General features: G+C 38.4%; 1 protein-coding gene across 1 annotated transcript in view; it reads left to right on the forward strand.

Moving 5' to 3' along the window:
- Positions 1-18,015, forward strand: part of LOC121452605 (echinoderm microtubule-associated protein-like 5) — a 124,875-nt gene that overhangs the window by 54,353 nt on the left and 52,507 nt on the right. Inside the window, exons 15-21 of the mRNA XM_041658841.1 lie at positions 1,078-1,183; positions 5,685-5,778; positions 6,842-6,942; positions 9,566-9,768; positions 10,744-10,855; positions 11,816-11,943; positions 17,160-17,301. Coding sequence (XP_041514775.1) covers positions 1,078-1,183; positions 5,685-5,778; positions 6,842-6,942; positions 9,566-9,768; positions 10,744-10,855; positions 11,816-11,943; positions 17,160-17,301 — 886 coding nt within the window. The remainder of the gene's footprint in view (positions 1-1,077; positions 1,184-5,684; positions 5,779-6,841; positions 6,943-9,565; positions 9,769-10,743; positions 10,856-11,815; positions 11,944-17,159; positions 17,302-18,015) is intronic.

An 18,015-nucleotide genomic window follows, 5' to 3' on the forward strand; every position in this document is an offset into this window, starting at 1 on the left:
CACATGTGCACAGTTAAAAGTGACTTGTAGGACTTAGTTCTCTCCTTCCACCATGTGGAAGGTTTGGGGTAACAGTGAACATCTCACAGGTTCCCATAGTCTAGATTTTAAAAAAAGGTATGCAAATCAAAGGGTTACCTTCTGGGAAGAGCAAGGGGATTAGGGGAAGGGGAGCAAGAGCCAGTAATGGGAGGGTGAATGTGCTCTAAAGAGCATTACATATGTGTGAAAATGTCATGACCCCGTTATTTTAGATAATACATGCCAATAAAAAAACAGTATATAGTAGAAAAACAATATCAGGATGATATTGTCCATTTTGGTTTCATATACTTGCTTAGTACTTTAACCCTTTCTGAATTTTTGATTATGCCAGTATTCTAATCTAGAATATTCTTGCTTACTTCTCCTACTGTAAGATCTATACTTTCTGAAGTCATAGCTCTATTATATGTTATCTATTTCATGAAGTCTTTTCTTGAAATTTATTTTATTTTCAAGTATATAGTACCATGTGTTCTTAATGATCTGTTTTTCTAAGGAGTTTACCAAAGTTATTTGAATGTCACAATACTTAAAGTGCCTATCACAGTAACCCTGCCAATAATAGGAACTTAGTAATCATTTATTATCATTATTGATGGATTGTAGAAGGAGTAGAAGGAGTCATATATAGCTCTGTCATATGCCTGGAGACACTGTGCCGAGCTTGATTATCTGTTTTTGTTTTGCTCAGGGTATTAAACCAAGGACTGCATACATATTAAGCATAGTTTGTATCAGTAAGCCACAACCTCAGTCCCCTTAATTAGCATTTCAGAATGTTTTCAGCTAGTAAAATAATGGATCATACCGTGCCATTTTCATTTTCTTTGGTTATCTCTTCACTCTGCTCTCTTCAATCCCTCTTAGAGTTTGAAGAAAGGTTAATGAGAAAAATACCATGTTTGTACTCTTCTGTTTGTTTTTATCCGGGATAATTTCCATGACATATAAAGACAATATAGGTATTTTGTTTCCTTTTAACAAATATAAAAATATTGTTTACAATGGCTTTTATAATTGTATCTTTATCAGGTAGGTAGAGATCCCTCGATTCACGTATGGGATACAGAAACCATCAAACCATTGTCTATATTAAAGGGCTACCACCAATATGGCATCTGTGCAGTTGATTTCTCAGGTAAGACTCTTCTATCTCAAAAAGAATGATCAAAAAGCAGAGGGAATATATAGTGTTTAAATCAGTGTTACCTAAGCTTGCTATTTAACTATGGCCTTCATGGTTTTTATCAAGTGTGCATACTGTTCTAACCAAATAACGATTAAGCTAGGTTTTCTGGCTTGCTTATAATTACAGTGTAATGACTTTAACTGTAAAGCCTTTTTAAAATGTTTGTGTTAATATCAGCATAAAAATGGTTTTGTGCAAAACACCTAAAATTGTCATGGTTACTCTTGTAATATGTACCTTCCCTTTGGGCAAATTTTGATGTTAATCTTTTACAGCTTTAAAGTAAACTTTAAAAATGTTTAGTATGAATGAGATGAGAATGTTTCCCCGGTGTCTATATTAAGTAGCACTTTCAGTGCATCTTATAATTTTAGTTCATGGGATCATTTTAGCTACTACAGATATACCTACAGTGAAACTGTTGTGTTGATTGGAATGAAATATTTTATTGAAGAAGTATATATTATGTGTTTTTGTTGCCTTAACCAAAGTCAGCTTTTCATAAATAAGATTTTGGGGGAAATAGTATGTACACATACATTTTCAAGAGTACTAATGGTCAAGAAACAAGAGAACATAAAGCAGACTGAGTGGATCAATAACAAAAACATCACTGGTGGCACTGAACAACTAAGATTTTCAAAAGCAAGGCAAAGTGGAAAAGATTCATTTACAATTTGGACCTTATAAGCTGTAAACACATGCACTTCTGGCAGTATGTTTCAAGTCATTTGCTTCAATATTTAATATAGTCATTATTGTTTGGTAACAGTGACAACTGAAACTTGGCCTTCACTAAAGCAGCCACACTAGTGACAGCATAACCTAGATGTTTTTCATTTTACTTACTTTTCATAGTCACTGAGTTTTTATGTCCCAACAGAGTTCCTAATAGTGAATTTAATTGAAATAGATCTGTTTTCTCTTAATTATTTAATAATCTGTTATTTTCTTTTTTTTATTGTGAAAAGGTGAAAAAAAAAACAAGTTTCCACCTCCTCCCAGCCTCCCATTTCCCTCCCCCTCCTCCCACCCTTTTCCCCCTCCCCCCACTCCTCTCCCCCTCCCTCTCCAGTCCAAAGAGCAGTCAGGGTTCCCTGCCCTGTGGTAAGTCCTAGGTCCTCCCCCCTCCGTCCATATCTAGGAAGGTGAACATCCAAACTGGCTAGGCTCCCACAAAGCCAGCACATTACGTAGGATCAAAACCCCGTGCCATTGTCCTTGGCTTCTCATCAGCCCTCATTGTTCGCCATATTCAGAGAGTCCAGTTTTATCCCATGCTTTTTCAGTCACAGTCCAGCTGGCCTTGGTGAGCTCCTAATAGATCAGCTCCACTGTCTCAGTGGGTGGGTGAACCCCTCGTGGTCCCGACTTCTTTGCTCATGTCCTCCCTCCTTCTGCTCCTCATTGGGACCTTGGGAGCTCAGTCCAGTGCTCCAGTGTGGGTCTCTGTCTCTATCTCCATCCATCACCAGATGAAGGTTCTATGATGATATGCAAGATATTCGTCAGTAATGCTATAGGATAGGATCATTTCAGGTTCCCTATCCTCAGCTGCCCAATAGATTTTGGTCTTATTTTTATTGACCTATAATAACTGTTTATATTGATGGGGTATATGTTGTAATGTGTGTGGTGTCAGCAATAATGGATCGCAAGACTTTACATACACCAAACAAGTGCTCTAGCATTGAACTATACCCCCAGGCTCTAATATGATGTTGTGATACAGGCATATGTTATGTGCTAATCACCTCACAGGATATTTAGGATATACATCTTTTTGTACATTTCCTACCCACCCCCAGCCTTCTTCTTCTCAACCTAATGAATGCATAAAGTAACTTAGGTCAAGTATGGTAATAATTCAAAAACCCATTATCTCAGCTTGGAAAATGCCTCTATGAGTAAAATTACTTGCCGCCTGAGCCTGACAACCTAAGTTCAATCCTTAAAGCTTGTATGAAAGTGGATAGAAAGAACAACCTTCATATAGTTGTCCTTCGACTTACACACACACACACACACACACACACACACACACACACAAGTTAAAAGAATCATTATCCCCACTCTCTTCTAAATTCTGATTTATTTCATGGCTGTATATATGCCTAACATTTATCATTACTTTTTCAAGTTTTAAATATAGTGCTATAGCCTATTAGTGAATTTTCTATTGCTATAACAAAACACCTTAAGGTGAGTCCCAATAAAAGCAGAGACCTGGATAGCTCAGTTAAAGAAACTGAAAATTCAAGTCAAGTGACTCCATTGATTCTACTTGTGGCAAGAGTCTTTTTGGCTGTGTCACAACATAACAGACAGCATCATGGTGGGAGTGAAAAAGTACATAAAGCAGGATATGCTATGACTTCATACACCATAGTGGCCAAAGCACAGACCCTTCCAGCCAAAACCATAACTCAGCAGGCGAATTAATAGCTCTTACCATGCCTGTCAATTAGTAAAGGGACAATCCTTAAAGCTATATTACAGACTACCAGCCTCTGTTCTCAGAAGAATGAGACCTCATACACCTGTCAAGACTCAAGCCTAATCCTACTTCTTCTCCTCCTATTTCTTTCCACTCATCCCTATAGCTAGCAGACTCTGTGGAGATTTGAGGTTCAGGAAGCATATATCCAGCAGTTCAACCAGACCACTCATGTAGTAGAGTCTCGAGACTGCTCACCAGTAGGTTGCCAAAAAAGAGATACTTATCCCTTTAACACCAAAATGGATTGTTAGGACACCTGTCCCCAATGCTTGCTCTCTGAGATTAATGTCAATACAGGCCAGAAACCTATGGAGGCTCTCCTTATTGGTCCTATAAGGAGACATGATACATATTCAGAAAAACACTCTGCTTTTATAAAGAACAGGGAATCTTTATACATCATAGTTAAGGATCCAGGGCAGCCCAGATTGAAAATGGGAGTCATTGGTAAGCATTTATCACATTCACCCAACAGATATACTCAAAATGCAAAGGGTACACATCCTACTCTCTCAACTCCACATTAGAAGAAGTGGTCCAAACCTCCTTGAAAATCCCTATATTCTTAATAACACTCCTTTTTGATTATATTGATCCCACTCCCCGATCACACTGTCTCTTGGCTATTGAATAATGCTCAGACGACCTCTTTGGAAAATGCTGGTTGTGTGTCCCTCCAGGGTCAAACTGGCAACCCTCATGTGTGGCCTCGCCCATTGTTTTATTAAATTCTCGCGCCTTTCTACTTGCTAATTGCTTGGAGTCAAATGTTGCTGCAGCCCCTTATCTCTCTCACATTCTTATCTTCAGTATCACAGACTGCTTTAACTCCTCAGGAACACACCCTGTGAGCACTCTGGATTCTGCAGACTTCAATAATATCATTACCCTTAGTACTGTCACCCAACTCCTATGTCCAGACATTCACAATGCCTTGATTCTCTGTGGTACTCATATTTATCACTGCTTACCTGCTAGGTGGTCTGGGACTTGTGCCCTGGTGTTCCTACTTCCTAAACCAGGGGTGGTACCTTGTGAAAAACCCTTGCTAATCCCCACCACCAAGCCCATAGTGGCACAGCATAACAAATGAGCAGTCCAGGTCATACCCTTTCTGGCAGCCCTGGGCATAACTGCAGGTGTGGCCACTGGAACAGCAGGACTGACTACTTCCTAGCTATTTACCTTCAGCTTTCTTTGCAGTTCATCCAGGATTTCCAACAGGTAGCTCTATATCCTTCAGGCACAAATAGACTCGCTGGCCACCATAGTACTACAAAATTAGAAAGTAAAAGATTTACTGATAGCAGAGAGAGGTGGTCTTTGTCTCTTTCTTGGGGAAGAATATTGTTTCTGTGTCAACCAATCAAGTGTAGTGAAAGATAGGATCCAACAACTCCAAATAGATCTTTAAAAACAGAAAGAACCTGATACTTCTAGGCAGTGGATCACTGATAGTCAGGATACCTTTCCCTCCAGAGCCATAGGTATCCAGGATATCTTCCCTTCACAGCTGTAGGTATAACCTGACTTCCCGGCAGGCCAGAATACTTTTCCCTCCAGAGCTGTAACACTTGCATCAGTAAGCAAAAGGAAAAGATAACATGTTAAGACAGGAAGCCCGGGAGATTTAAGGGTTAAACTTGTTTTTATTATAACAACCATTACAATAGAGCTAATTCTTCCTGAGAGAGCATTATACCTTTCTTTTTTTTTTTAATCCTGTAGTGATATAACATTATACCTTTCTTAGGGAAGAGAAATAAGCATTTAATCCCTTCACACCAGGCCCATATCTTAACTGTTCTATCATCATACACCATCATACTGGGGGCTAAGCATCCAGCATGTGAGACCTGTGATGGAGGGCCTATTCAAATGAGAGCCCATGCTCTAGAAAACACATTAAATGGTTTTGACTTCAGAATCTCGTCTTTTTGGTTGTCACAGCTGATGGGAAACGCCTAGCTTCAGTTGGAATAGATGACAGCCATACCATTGTACTGTGGGACTGGAAGAAAGGGGAGAAACTTTCAGTGGCAAGGTAGGGAGAACCCTTACCATGCTGGTAAAACCCTAATGTTGCCATGTACTTCACTTTTTTGGAAGTCAAGCTAATATGTAAGATTTTTATGATTATCAGCTTTTATTACCTTTAAATAAATATAATCAAACTAAAAGATAAATGATTTTATTATTTCTTTGTAGGTTTAACCCCTGTGTACCCATTTTTAATGTGCCTCAATAGGACATTGGAAATTACTATTTCAATTTGCAATAACAAAGAGTGTATTCTATTAAAGACTATTATATACCAACTGGGAAGCATGGTAAAATGCTCATACATTTTATTGAGAAATATGTACATATATCAAAAAAAGAAATTATATATTGTTTTTCTAGTATTTTTCTTCATTTCTGTCTTCTGAACTGAGCATGATTTGGTTTAGAATCATAAATAGTGCTTTGAAGGGGAAGGTAGCTAACAGTGTTGGAGGTTACATTTTAAATTTGTTACTCCCTCAAAGTGAGATGTGAAAATACCTAAAATATGAATACTTTTGCTGAGTATATAGATGAAATCCAAGGATACAGTAGTTGAAAGGAACTTTGAGGGGCTAGTAAGATGGCTCAGTGGGTAGAGGCACTAAACGTAACCTCAGTTGATTACCAGGGCCTGTATGCTGGAAGGGGAGAAATGATCCCTGCAAGTTATCCTCTCACTTCTGACACATATATTGCATAATGAATACCCCTCTCTCCCCAAAACATGTACTAAAAGGAACATTGAAGGGGTTGCTAAATTGTGATGAATTGCTGTTTTGAAATTTCTTTAATTCTGGTCATAGACAGCATTCTCTGGGCACTGTACAGTGAGTCTCATGGGTACTATCTAAGTGAAGTTCTGTGTTCACTGTTATCCTGCCTGGAGAGTCTGCTGAGCAGGTTAATATAGCTGGTGACAAATGTACAAGTGAATGATTTCACAGCCCGAATGTCAGAGACCAGCAGAAAACAACTGTCTAGAGGGTGGAGGGTTCTAGCTAGGAAGTGAGTTGTCTTGAGATGGATTCTCTACAGAGCTAAAACATTCTGGTTCATTTCAGAGGCAGTAAAGATAAGATTTTTGTTGTGAAGATGAACCCCTATGTGTCTGATAAACTAATTACAGCTGGGATTAAACACATGAAGTTTTGGCGTAGAGCAGGTAAGGAAATGTTCCTTTTAACTCTTTTAAAATGCTAAAACCATTACCTTTAAAATAATTTAACTAAGTACAGTTGGTGTGATGGACTGGATCTTGGGATAGAGAAGGAAAGTTTTTAGAAAGCTAAAATCTGAATAAGGCCTGATGTTCAAATTAATGGCACTGTGTAAATGATGTTGGTTTTTTAGTCTTGACAAAGGGACAATGATGTTAATATGTTAGTATTTCAAGAAACTGGATAATGGATTATGCAGAAACACTGCTATTTTACATCTTTCTGTAAATCCAACATTATCCAAGATAACCTCACGGGTGGGAGGGGTCGTAGGTTAGGGGTAGAATGCATTCCTAGCATTCCTCAGGCTCTGGTTGATCACCACCATCTAAAAGAAAACGTTTTATTTTTTTATTTATTTATTGTTTTGCAAAGTAAAAATCTTTATTATGGCACCGGGCCTAGGCACTCCCCACTGGAAGGGGGGGGGGGAGGGGCAGCAATATTGGGATACACACACAATTGATGGGGGAATACAGAGATGCAGGGGTCAACCATAGGTCAGCCAATCAGGACGGACAGCATATCCACAACCTCACAAAAGCAGAACTGCCTGTTTACAGAAGAGTTTAGCGAACGATCAGCCAACTGGAATAGGCGGCATGTTTATAACCTTAAGATTAGGACACACTTGGTATCATTCCTTAATCATCATTGTGACAGGTTTTACAACCTCATGCTTTTTAACCACCTCTAAGGTTACAACCCCACTATGACAGACTTTACAAGTCCATGTTTCTGTTGTGGGATATCTGTACACTGTGTGAAGGTGTATTGCTGTGGTCGGTGTAAGAAAGAGCTGAATGGCCAGTCAGGCAGCGGTGAAGCGGTGAAGCGTGCTTTTAATCCTAGCACAGAACAGGCTCCAAAGCTACACAGAGAAACCTTGTCGGAAAACAAACAAACAAAACAATCAACCAAACAAAAGAAAGAGAGAGTTGAATGGCCAATAGCTAGGCAGGAGAGGATAGGAGGATTTCCCGGGAGAGAGAGGAAGAGGAATCGAGGCAACCGGATTTCACCAAAGACAGGACAGGCCGGTCAGAAGTCTCGAAAACCAGCTCAGGCTGGCCTGCTCTCAGCGCTGACCTCCGCCCCAGCACCCATGCCAGAAGGGAACAGATGCACATCTGGACTGAGCCACGGTCTTATAGTACTCTGTGTTGTGGCTGCAGCAATCTGGGTTCGAATCCGAGTCATGGCACTATTGTCTCTCTTGCCCATCCCAGCATACTGCTCTCTTACCCCCTGCACCCCACGCCAAGCTAATTTAATGTCTTGCCCCAGACTCCAGTCTCCCTTGTTCAAGCCCAGTTGACCGAGGAACTCAAGGGTGCTCTTGTCTTGGTACATTTTAAACAAAGATGCTTTAACCTGTGGGATTAATCAGTTAATGTACAGATTTCTCCATTTTATAGTCTAAACTAAAATTTTAAAAATTTCATAATTTGTATGCTATAAAGTAATACAGAAATACTGGTGCTTTAGTCATTTGTAACTATAAATCACAAATTTGGAATAAACTTCCTTTTACCATTAAAAAAACACCTCTTTTCAAATAGAATAGTATATTTATGTTAGCAATGTGGCAATGAAATCTCAATAAACTGAAAACTTTCAGAGAAAATGCTGAAGTGTAAGAAGTGAAACATCAGAAAACAACAAACTTTGTGGTAACATTTCCCAAATTCACCTGTCTTCCAAGTTGTGAATTATATGGGATGTGAAGTAATGGTTCAGATTTGTATTGAATGCTGTGCCAGAGACTCAGTAAATCATAGTGTTTATAATTATGAAGTGGATAAAACTTAGGGTTTCATTCCCATAAATTTAAACAAGCTTTTCATTTGGCCATATTACTTGGAACTGAAAATGCCTACTGAGTAGTACTTGAGAAAACACACACATATACACACGCATGCTCACACCCCTCGTCTACATATTTGTTTGAAATAAGAGATTTAAAGAAAGTAAATACTAAGCAGCTGGAGAGATGGCGCAGTGGTTGAGAGCACTGCTACTACTCTTCCAAAGGACCCAAGTTTAAAACACCCACAAAACTGCTCACTGGTAGGGGATCCAGTACCCTCTTCTGGACCTCTTGAGCACTGCATGAATGCAGTGCATAGGTATACATACATATATGCAAAACACATGCACATAAAAAAATAACTTGTCACAGAGTCCCTTCAGTTATAAAAAAGAAAAAATAAAGTAAATACATATCTTAAAATTTGTAGTTGAGTAACATTTTTTCCTAACCTATCTAATAGCCTTGGAACTGAGTCATAAGTGGATAAATGTTAAGGTTTGATGTGTATTTTCAATCTTCCATATTTTCAGAGGTCAGATCCACAGCGTTCATTAGACAAGTAAAAGTAATTCCTGTTTTCTTTAAGAATTATCTAACCCTTTGCTTGCATAGTTTTGGACAAATTATTAGTTGAAGTAAATGCCTTATGCATGGGGCTAAATTGGATTCTCATGCTATTTTATCTCAAGTTTATATTTATTTGAAACTGTGTACATTTTGAAAGCAACACTTTCACATTTTTTTTTATGAATCAGGGGGAGGATTAATTGGAAGAAAAGGCTACATAGGCTCTCTGGGGAAAAGTGACACAATGATGTGTGCAGTGTATGGATGGACTGAAGAGATGGCCTTTTCTGGAACATCCACAGGAGATGTGTGCATCTGGAGAGATGTCTTTCTTGTAAAAACAGTTAAAGCCCATGATGGGCCAGTGTTCAGTATGCATGCATTGGAGAAAGTAAGTAACCTAAAGTCATTTTAAGTTAAATACAGTTATCATAGAAGGAGCACTGGTTTGTACTTGGCTACCCAACTATAGTCTGTGTTTTTTCCTTTCTTTACAAATCCCTAAATATGATACGAGATAGGTATGCTGTATACAAACATGTTTAAAATGTCACGTAGTGGCACATGCTTGTAACCCAGGACTCAGAAAATGAATGGAGGAAGATCATAAGTTCAAAGTTATCTTTGGATGAATAACTAGTTCAAGGATAGCCTGAACTACATGAGACCCTGTCTAAAAATAAAAATAACAAACAAAAAGCTTTTGCTAGAAGTGGTGACTCATGTCTGTAATCTCGGCACTCAGAAGGATTGGAAGTTTGAGGCTATCCTGGACTATAAACAGAGACTTGTTTCAAAAAGAAAAAGAAAGAATGAAAGAAAGGGCTGATGAGATGGATCAGCATGTGCAGCATACTCACTGCACAAGCCTGACAACCTGAATTCAGCCCCTGGTACCCATGGTGGAAGGAGAGAGCCAACCTGCAAAAGTTGTCCTCTGACCTACACAGAAAAGCTGTCACACAAATTTTTATTATGAAAGAAAGGAAAATGAAACCTTACTATATTAAGGCCCTGCTATGTGTCAACATTATGCTAAGTGCTCTCTGTATAATCAGATGCAGTACCGTTGCTGTTCTTTCTTTTCCAGGGTAAAGTAGGAGGCTTTGGAAGGATGTGTGATTGCTGAAAGTGGCAGTCATAATTCATCACCCACTTTAGAAACTGGTCTTTTGGCATCCTCTCCTATCTTTATAGATTCTGTGTTGATGTTTGGGAAATATAATAAATACTTATACTAATCCCTGTTACTCAGAAGTTGTGACTTTCATCTATATTCTTTTCTCTATAGTTTTTTCAATATAAAGCAGGTAATTGTTTTCGACAAACTTTAGTCTTTACTAACTGGGACTCTTTGTTTTTATAGGGATTTGTAACTGGAGGAAAAGACGGTGTAGTAGCCCTTTGGGATGATTCCTTTGAAAGATGTCTTAAGACCTATGCTATAAAAAGAGCTGATTTAGCCCCAGGATCTAAAGGTGATTTCATATTTAGTCTATTGTTTAGGAAAAGGCTAATTATTCATCAATATTCTCATTCACTGAAGTGGAACATAAGAAATATGTTTCCTTTCTTGATGAGCATCAGAATTGCATAGAAATCACTTAACTTGATACCAGAGTCATCCTGCTCCTTTTTCTGGTGTACCTGATGAAATACGAACTATGACACCCTTAACATTTAACTTTTGCATTTATCAGCATTCAGGAGCTTGCTGTCAGGCTGCATTTTGAGTTTACCTCTCAATCCTGATAACCTGAGTTCAGTCCCTGGAACCCTCTCTAGCCGTGCAGGTCTTCCATTGTCTTTTGTTTGTGCATTTCCTCCTATTAGGGATGATGCCACAGTCCCACCAATCATGAGGCCTTTCTGCAAGCTTTTACTTGTTCCTAGAGTCTGTTATTCTCTCAACGACAGAACCACATGCTCACTATTCAGATCTCAAACAGAATTTATTCTAAATGACTTCATCCTCATTTCCCTCTTCAGGAAATTTAATTGCCTTCTTAAATTCTCCCTTTCTAATAACCTTCTCACACAAGATCTGTTGCAAGAACTAGATCTGCCACGCTTGCCAATACATTACTGAGGCCTGCCTAGGACACCCTGAGGGAAGGGATGTATCTTACACTGAATTAGAATTCCTGGTTTGGATTTTATAAATAACCTAAGGGAAATGGAAAGAAGATGATTTGCTAATGTATGAGGCGAAGAAGTAGTTATCAGAATGGTAGTGTGGGATCTGGATAGAACAGAATTCTATGTGGTTATGCTTATTCTGAGATTAACAAGTTGAATGATTAAAGGAAATAGAATTTCTTAAATATAAAAAACAACTTCATAATGTGATTTTTTACCACCCAAATAGCATCAGTTGGAAAATATAAATTCTGGAATTAACTTCATACCTACAAGAACTTTTCTATTTAACATTTCAGGTCTGCTCTTGGAAGATAACCCATCTATACGTGCCATATCATTAGGACACGGTCATATTTTAGTTGGCACAAAGAATGGTGAAATATTAGAAGTGGATAAAAGTGGCCCAATAACACTTTTGGTCCAGGTACTTTAAATACTGATATGCACTTTTTCCTTTGAACTTTATGTTTTCATTCAGAATATGAGAAGCAAAATTGGCACTGCAGAAAACAATGCAAAATGAGTTAGGGAAACATTTCTTGATGTTGATATAAATAGAAAATTAGTTCAGTGACTAGACATAATTCAATAAATTGATATACATGTTCTCATGCAGAATTATTGCCAATATTTAGGTAAAACTTTATCACTAATTATTAAATCAATGGGACAAAAGCTAGCTATAATATATTTGACATAGATGTTCATTTCATGTTTGATTTTACTTTTTTGGGAGCATTTGTTAAACATGAGATATTTATTTTTCTGAAACTCTTTGGTTAAGTATATCTTAAGCTTATAGCTTACAGAAGTGGAAAGGGAGAGCATGACTATATACTAAAACTGTATTACTGAAAGTATTTATCAGTGAAAAGAAGCTAGTGGAAATTCAGAAATAAACTTTTTTAAAAAACTGAGTCCCACTGTGGTTTGGAACTTGCTGTGTAGACCAGACCTGCCTCAGAATCTTGGAGATCTACTTGCCCCTGCTCCTGCTTCTGCCTCCTTTCTTAATACAGGCATATTTCTTTACCCCTCCGCTTCATTCTTGTTAGGACACCAAAGAGTACACACAGAGCACTGCTCATGCTTTATTTGGTGCTTTATTGTATCTTTGTTGTGCTTGGGGTTTTTTTTGCTTTTGTTTTGTTTTGTTTTTTCGAGACAAGGTTTCTCTTTGTAACAGTGTAACAGTCCTTGCTGTTTTGGAACTAGCTGTTGTAGACCAGACTGGCCTCAAACTCACAGAAATCCACCTGCCTCTGCCTCCTGAGTGCTGGGATTAAAGGCATGCGCCACCACCACCTAGCTGGTGCTTTATTGTTAATACCCTGTGAATGAGATTGTGTAAAAGGCAAAACATGTACGAATAATTTCACCTGCATAATATATCTTTGAAATAAATACATACTGAAGTCATTGTGGGGTTACTGGTGTGTGTGTGTGTGTGTGTGTGTGTGTGTGTGTGTGTGTGTGTGTGTGATGGGGAAGAGTGTGTGTCTGTGTAACTCTGATTGGCCTTGCACTCATGATTTTCCCCCTTGGGTCATTCATAACATGCCTGGCTAGTCATGGTACTTCACCTGTTTATGAGAACTTAGATGTTATTACTACAAAACTCTTAAACGCGAAAATAGGAGCATTACTTTTTAAATTTTCACAGAAAAAAATTTAGAAATCATAAATGTTATCTAAATTGTGTGGGGTGAGGAGCTGAGAAGAGTTGGAGAGGCGATAAACAAAATACATTGTTTATGTGCATGGCATTCTCAAGGAGTAAGTGAAAATATGTAAAAGAGAGAGGAAATTTTAGATAAAACAAACTACCTAGGCTTATTTGTGTACAAAAGTATTCGTGCAGTGGACCACACTCAGAATCAGAAGGAATCCAGGGAGATGTGCCTCAGTATAGGAGCAAGCTCTTGGCAGCTCAGTGCAAAAGACAGAGATCCACTTGGTTAGAATCGTTAAACCGTAGCTTGGCATTATTGGCAGTTTGTAATTGTCAGATTCTCTGATTAGAGTCCATTGATGGCTTCTGTTTGGCAAAATATCTAGTTTCATATTAGTGTTTATGTTGGCTTTCAGGATGCTTACATAGCACCTAAAGTGTGGATGCTGTCCTAATGGCCTCCTAAGTAAAATTGTTCTCAATACATCTTTTTGGAAAATGTGCTAGGAATTTAGGCCAGGGTCTCATGCATTCTGATTCATATTCTACCACTGAGTCACACCCCAAGCCATCTTATTATATTATAATTATTATTATTATATTTATTATAAGGTAAAGTTTTAATGTCTTTTTCACTTCCTTACATGGGGATTCCTGATAGCTTTGCCTTAGCTGTTATTATGTAAATGTGTGGGTAAAAGCTTAGTGAGTCCAGTGAAACTAATCAAGCAAAGGCTTAATTGTTGGAAATAAGAAAAGCAGGGCTGGAGAGATGGTGCAGAGGTTAAGAGCGTTGCCTGCTCTTCCAAAGGTCCTGAGTTCAATTCTCAGCAACTACATGGTGGCTCACAACCATCTGTAATGGGGTCTGGTGCCCTTTTTGGCCTGCAGGCATACACACAGAATATTGTATACATAATAAATAAATAAGTATATTAAAAAAGCAGTAGTAATTTCAGCTGTAACAACTATGTACCTTGGATATTGAGTTAATAAATTAAAACTGAGAGAGCCTCTGTAATATGAGTTTAAAAATGAACATAAAGAAATTAGTTGTATTTCTTTATACTATCAATACAAATAAAATATTACAGAAAATACTACTCATAAAATAAAACTATACAATAACCAGTATTTTATTTTTTTACTATTTTTACATGTATTCATTGATTTGGAGGACAATGCACATGGCATGTGTGTGGAAGTCCGAGGACAACTTGGGGTGTTAAGTTCTCATCTTCCACCATGGGGTCTAGGAATCAAAATCAGATTGTCAGGCTTGGGGATGTGTCTGATCCTTCCCACTGGTTATTCCAATAATTAGGAATTTTAGAGTTAAAATATGGAAGACCTGCTCTAAGAACTATTAAATTTTAATAAAGATATAAGGAATCTAAATGAATTATAAACTCTGTGTAATTATAATCCATACTTTGATAAGATTTTTTAATAATCTTCTCTTTAAAAAGTACCTAGAAAGGAAAATAAGAATAAGGAAGAACTTGTTGATACACGTTCCATGATAGAAATATAGAAAACACAAATTCATATTAACTAAAAATATGGGAACATGTATCCCTAACAGGATGTTAAGACAGCAGTGTTTGTAGTAGTGCTGTCTGTTGATCAGTGTGGGGATCTGTTCTAATGGGAGCAAGTTCTCATGAACACGAAATAGCTCTTAAGTCACTAAGATCTCTAAATACTGTGAGATAGTTTCTATGGTTGTTATTGTATAGCCTTATTAAGCTTTTTCCTATTTTTTGATGCTGTTTTAAACAGGATTTTCTTATCTTATTTTCAGATCATTCTTTGCTAGTGCATAGAGCAGTTGATTTTGTACACAGCCTGTGAATGGAAACTTAGGTCCTATAGGCTTGCTAATTTCGTTTATTATTTATAATGTTGCAGTAGATTCTTTATAATTTTTTAGGTACAAGATCTTGTCATCAGTAAATAACTGATCACTTCCTCGTGTCAGTTCTGGGTGGCTGTTACTTCTTTTTCTTGGCTAGTTGCCCTGGCTAAAACTTGCAACATGAGAGTCTGTTCTGTTGGGGTTTCTGTCCTGCCCAGTTCCCGCATTCAGTAAACTTCCCAAGGAAAATCACATAGAAGTCTCCATAAATCATTAACTGATTGGCCCATTAGCGCAGGCTTCGTATTAGCTCTTTTATCTTATATTAGCCCATTATTCTAGTATATGTTAGCCACATGGCTCAGTACCTTTTTCGGTGTGGGCTTCCTCCTTTCTAGAATTCTCCTGTTCTTATTGCCCCTTCTCTACTTCCTGTCTGGTTGTCCCATCTATACTTCCTGCCTGGCTACTGGCCAGTCAGTGTTTATTTAAAACATAATTGACAGAATACAGAATTGTCCTGCATCGAAAACTTCCATTCTAACACTGAATATAAGCAATGAGAACAGACATTAATGCTTCTGTTCCTGGTCTAAGTAAAGCTTTACGCTATCAATCACTAAGTGTGATGTTCACTGAAGGAGACTCCTTCCCTTCCTCTGTTGTTTCTTTCCTCTCTCCCTCCACTTCCTCCCTCCCTACTTCTCTTTCTTCCCTCCCTCTCTCCCTCCTTCCCTTACTCTCTCCTCTCCTTCCTTTCCTCCCTCTTTTCTTCCCCCTCCCTCTTTTCCTTCCTTGTTCTCTCCCTTCTTTCCTCCCTCCTTTCCTTCCTTTCTTATTTTGAGACATAGTTTTGTAGGTTATCCTGGCTTGTCAGGAACTCACTATGTAGAATAGGCTGGCCTTGAATATGCAGCTATCCTCTTGCCTCAGCTTCCTGAGTGATGATAAAATAGGCATGTAGGTTTTTCATAATGAAATTGTAGGTTTTTCACAAATGCTCTTTGCTAAGATTGGGGAATCCTGATTTAATTTCTAATTTATTAAGTGGTGTAAATCATGGGCCAGGAGGGATTTGTCAGATTCTTTTTCTGTGTCTATTGGATGCTCATGGCGTTCTGATCTTCATTCTGTGACACGTATTACATCAATTGATTCTGAGGATTGACAGCCTTGCTTTCCTGGTGGCAGTGTATAATTGTTTTTACATGTGGTAGATTCTGTTTGTTAATATATTGTCGACGACTTTAGTAATCCTGGTGAGACGAGTTATTGCTTTGTATTTTTCTTATCTGGTTGTGGTATCAGGCTTTATGAAATGATTTGTGAATTAGTGCCTCATGGTTTAAGAAGAAAGCCAGAAAACAAAAACTCCTAATCTCTTCATAGAGAAACTGACTTTATAGCAGAACACAGAAAACAATCCTCTCTAAATGTGCTCTCAAACAGTGGAGTTTCATAAACTCAGATGGTATGCTAATCAAAAACATAGACCAGTCAGTTTTCACAGAGGCAAAATCTCAGTCAGGCTCTGGAGTTGAGTATAAGGACAAGAGAAGGCTTCTGGGTCTTGCATACATATAGTGGAAAAAGAGACAGTGATCTCAGGTCTTCCTGAGTTCCAATGGGGCTTCTTTATTCTCCGTAGCACTCACTCGAAGTAGACTTGACATCTGGAACAGGGGCTGGGGGAAAAGGAGTTTCTACTTGTCAGCTGTGCACATCAAGCATCTGTCCTCCAACAGGCAGCTGGTTCAGGGTGGAGAAATCGATATGCTGCCTATCCTGGGAAGCTGACCCTCCAACCGGGAGTTGGGGACAAAGCTAGGTTTCTTGGTTACAAGAGTCTGAGTTGGTTTCCATGTGGATGAGCTGTGACCAGTGAAGAGGTACTGAAATCCAGTACATATGCCATCATTATATTGACCAAATTCTAACAGGTTTTCTTTAGTAAATTTTCCTTTATTTGTTCTAGTTCCTTGAAATCATGTCAGGGCTTTTCTGAATTTGGATCTCTTTATCCACTTCACTGGTGAGCTGGTCTGTAGAGTTCCTTATCTAATTCACGTATTTTAAGGTTACACTGAGATTAACTGTGTTTTCTTTATAGGGACACATGGAAGGAGAGGTGTGGGGTTTGGCCACACATCCTTATCTGCCCATCTGCGCTACTGTAAGTGATGATAAAACTTTAAGAATATGGGATCTCTCTCCTAGTCATTGTATGTTGGCAGTCCGGAAACTGAAAAAGGGTAAGAGGCTCTCAGACTTAACAAAGATTAAGCTGTCACATTCTTCTGACATTCACAAATAGCCATAGAGTGTCTCTAGTAAAGGATTGTTGGATATTCCCTCATTTCCCTTGTGCTGAACTCATGGCACTCCAAGGGCAGGGTGATTTTATTCAGTTTTTTTACTGTTGCCTAACTTCTCTTTAACAATGTAATACCCTTTGGAATGAAGTATTGCCCTCTCTGGTCCAGTAGTATGGCCTTCGTTTGATAGTTGACTCCGTTTTGAACTCTTGTAATTGCTTCTGGAGCTCTTGGTGTAGATGACATTATTTGGGTTCCGCTGCTCTTTTGCTTTTCCTTGCAGTTCTGTAGTTTAACAACACTGGGCATGTATCTGGGTTTACTTGGATTCATCCTGCTTTATGCTTCCTAAGTTTGTGACCTTTTATTTTGTGTTAATGTTGAAAAATTGTCTGTCAATGCTAGTGGTTTCCACTAGGAGTATTATAATTTTTAAAAAGTGTTATGAGAGAAAAGATACCATGCAACTGAGTTTACATGGAGGGTTATTATTATTATTATTATTATTATTATTATTATTATTATTGAAAAGGGAATGAAAAGGAGGGGAGAGGAGAGACCAGCCTCGGAAACAGGAGCAGCAGAAGAGAAAAGAGAGGTAGGGAGGGAGAGGTAGAGAGGGAGAGAGAAGGAAGGGGGAGACAGAGAGGC

This window comes from Microtus oregoni, unplaced genomic scaffold (assembly GCF_018167655.1).
Source record: "Microtus oregoni isolate MIOR12 unplaced genomic scaffold, Mior012 000009F_ref0000495, whole genome shotgun sequence".
Taxonomy (NCBI): Eukaryota; Metazoa; Chordata; class Mammalia; order Rodentia; family Cricetidae; genus Microtus; species Microtus oregoni.